The sequence below is a fragment of the Manihot esculenta genome, chromosome 15 (genome assembly GCF_001659605.2).
Source record: "Manihot esculenta cultivar AM560-2 chromosome 15, M.esculenta_v8, whole genome shotgun sequence".
NCBI lineage: Eukaryota > Viridiplantae > Streptophyta > Magnoliopsida > Malpighiales > Euphorbiaceae > Manihot > Manihot esculenta.
This window is the reverse complement of record NC_035175.2, coordinates 15213553-15216457: the sequence shown is the minus strand read 5'-3', so window position 1 is coordinate 15216457 and position 2905 is coordinate 15213553. Positions and strand designations below refer to the sequence as shown.

Here is a 2905-nt window from a genome sequence, read left to right as displayed (position 1 = left end):
TTATAAAAAATAATAAGAAATGAAATAAATGACACATATAAAAAATTATAAAAATAATGAGGAAAAAGAATGACTTATATATATATTAAAAAAAGTAAAAAATAAATTTAAAAAAATTCTCAATTTCAATTTGAAGTGACTGTAAATTAAAAACCTTCAATTAATATATTATAAAAATAATAAAATATAAAAAATAGTGTATATGAAAAAAAGTTATAAAAATAATAAATATAAAAATGACTTATATAAATAAAAAAAGAAAAGTAAAAAATCAACTTAGAAAATTTCTTTAAATATAAAATATAATTATTAATAAGATGAAAGTAAAATTATAATAGAAAAATAAAATAATGAATAAAAAATATATATTCAACTTTCTTTTTGTTTTTATATATATATTATCAGTATTAAATTAGATAATTATATTAAATTATATTTTAAAAATTATTAATTATTATATTATAAATTAAATATTCAATTATAATTGACTAATTAAATTATAAAAAAATCAAAATTTTCTAAAAGATAGAACGTTGGAACAGAGAGAAAGTAGCTGTAATATAGATATATTGATAGACAATTTAAGTTAGTGGCCAATATTTTTTTTAATAATTTTATGAAACGATTTGCAGATCTTAGCACCGTTGTTTCACAAGACCATTTTTCATATATTTTAGCCTTTGGAGACTTGTACAAAATCAATCACTATAAAATATTTTGATAGTGAAATAAAAAATTAAATAATTTTTAAATTTTATTTAATTTATAAAAATAAAAAAATTTATTATTTTATTTTTATAGTAAAGAAAAATTTATGGATTAGTTTATCGATTTTAAAAAAATACATTAAAATGTATTATACTAATTAGAACTTAATAATTTAATCTGGTGATAAGTGTATATAAATAAATTTGAGAGAATTTAAATTATATTTTTTCAATTTTTAATTCTCAGTTTAAAAGAAAAAAAATTATATTAATTAGTCTTTTTATTAGTTGTATTCATTAAATATTATAAAATATTTTAAAATATCTCTGATATTAAAAGATTAATTAGTAAATTTTTTAAAAATTTAAGAAATCAACTAATAAATATTTTAAAATTATAGATACTAAATAATAAATATTTAATAGTAAAATTAATAAAAAAATTAAGTAGTAGATTTTTTGATATGTCAGAGATATTTTAATATATTTTTTAAAATTAAAAAATTAATTAATTAATTTTTTCATACTATAAAAATTAAATAATAATTTTTTTAAACAATATTTTCTGCTTTTGAAGTAAAAAAATAATAATTAATAAAAAAATATTTTTTTTAATTAAAAGAAAAATTAGTGATAAAAAATAACTTTCTCTTAGATACCTCTATTTTTCACATTTTAAAAATTTAACTAAAATTTTTATATAATATTAATATATTTTTTAAAATTAAAACTAATAATAAAGCATAAAATATCTTATTAAAAAATATTTTATACGAAAAATATTTCTTAAATGCAAAATCGGTAAATAATAAAAGAAAAAAAATTACATTTTCAAAATTTCATTAATATCTTTACATAAATTTAATAAAATATTTTATTTTTAAATTAAATTTAAATAATAAAAAATAAATTATTTTATTATTTTTGAAAAAGATATTTTTCTATATAAAATATTTTTTATAGAAAATACTTTTCAAATATAAATTATTTTTCAAAAGCTTTAAACACTTTAAAAATTATATTTTATTGGAATTTTTTATTTAAATAATAATAATAAAAAACTAAAAAATCATGATAAATTAAAATATAATGTGTAAAACGAAGATGAGGGTGCAATAATTTTTTTTTTTTATATAAGAGAATAAAGAAAAAAATTTTTAAAAAAATTAAGTAGAAGAATTAATTATATTAAAAATACTTAAATAAAATCATCCATACACAGCAAAAAAAGAAAATAAACTGCCATTCAAAGGAGGTCATCCTCGTAATTTTGTTCCAAAACTTGAAAAATCCCGAAATCCTTTTATTCAACCAAATCTAACTTTGCCAACAAAACCCCTATCTCAAAATTCAGAGAGAAAAGAAAAGGAAAAATCCCTAATTTAGAGCAATGGGTCTCCTCTCCTGGTTCAAAGGCAGCCCTAAGCCTGAATCCAAATCGTCTCCGAGCTCGAAACCCGAATTATCAGCTTCCGAGGTCCCCGGTATGAATGGCGCCATACAAGTGCCCCGACCCGCGAAGAACGTGACCGTGTTTGAGTTTGGCTCCGTTACTGCTTCTGCCGATAAGGTTACTCTGGCTGGGTACTGCCCCGTGTCTGAAGAGCTCGAGCCTTGCCGCTGGGAAATTCTTCCTGCTAGTGAAGCCGATGCGCCACAGTTCCGCGTGGTGTTTTAATGAGAGAGTGAGGAACGATTGACCGCATGGGAGAAGTAGTGAAACCAAACTTGGAAAAAAAAAGGGAAATTAGGGAATCCTTTTTTAGTTGGATTTTGAGATTATCTATCAGTTGAAAAATTGATTTTGCTTAATCTTCAAGAGAGTGATGTAATTTTGCTAGCAATTGTTCTCATCCCTATAACCTGTTGGGTATCAGATTGTTGTGTTTAAAATTGTTGTTGTTTTGTTTTTGGGAGTTCTATGTGACATCTCACTGGTGTTTGCTATAAAGACTCGAGTTCTTCCATTTTCTTTTCTGAAGCTGCATTGGATGCTTTTGAACTATATAATCTTATGGGTTGTCAAATATTGAGCTTAGTTTTCCCTCGGTGCTTTTTTGGTATATTTTTCTTCCTGACATTCTATGATCTGTTGACCATATTGCTCATGGTGAAGGTATAATTTTTGCCCTGAATGGAAACATGGGATGTGCAATGAGTGATTAACGAACTAATTTTAGTGTTAGTTTTTGTTTGTG

The 2905-nt window shown here is 21.9% G+C and overlaps 1 protein-coding gene across 1 annotated transcript; it reads left to right on the top strand.

Moving 5' to 3' along the window:
- Nucleotides 1-2019: 2019 nt before the first annotated feature.
- Nucleotides 2020-2674, top strand: LOC110600920. Its single transcript, XM_021737850.2, has one exon. The coding sequence runs from the start codon at nt 2098-2100 to the stop codon at nt 2383-2385; it is 288 nt and encodes a 95-aa protein (XP_021593542.1). The 5' UTR covers nt 2020-2097; the 3' UTR covers nt 2386-2674.
- Nucleotides 2675-2905: the final 231 nt, after the last annotated feature.

Coding starts and splice junctions, on each gene's coding strand:
- LOC110600920 (XM_021737850.2), top strand. CDS start 2,098: ATGGGTCTCCTCTCCTGGTTCAAAGGCAGCCCTAAGCCTGAATCCAAA.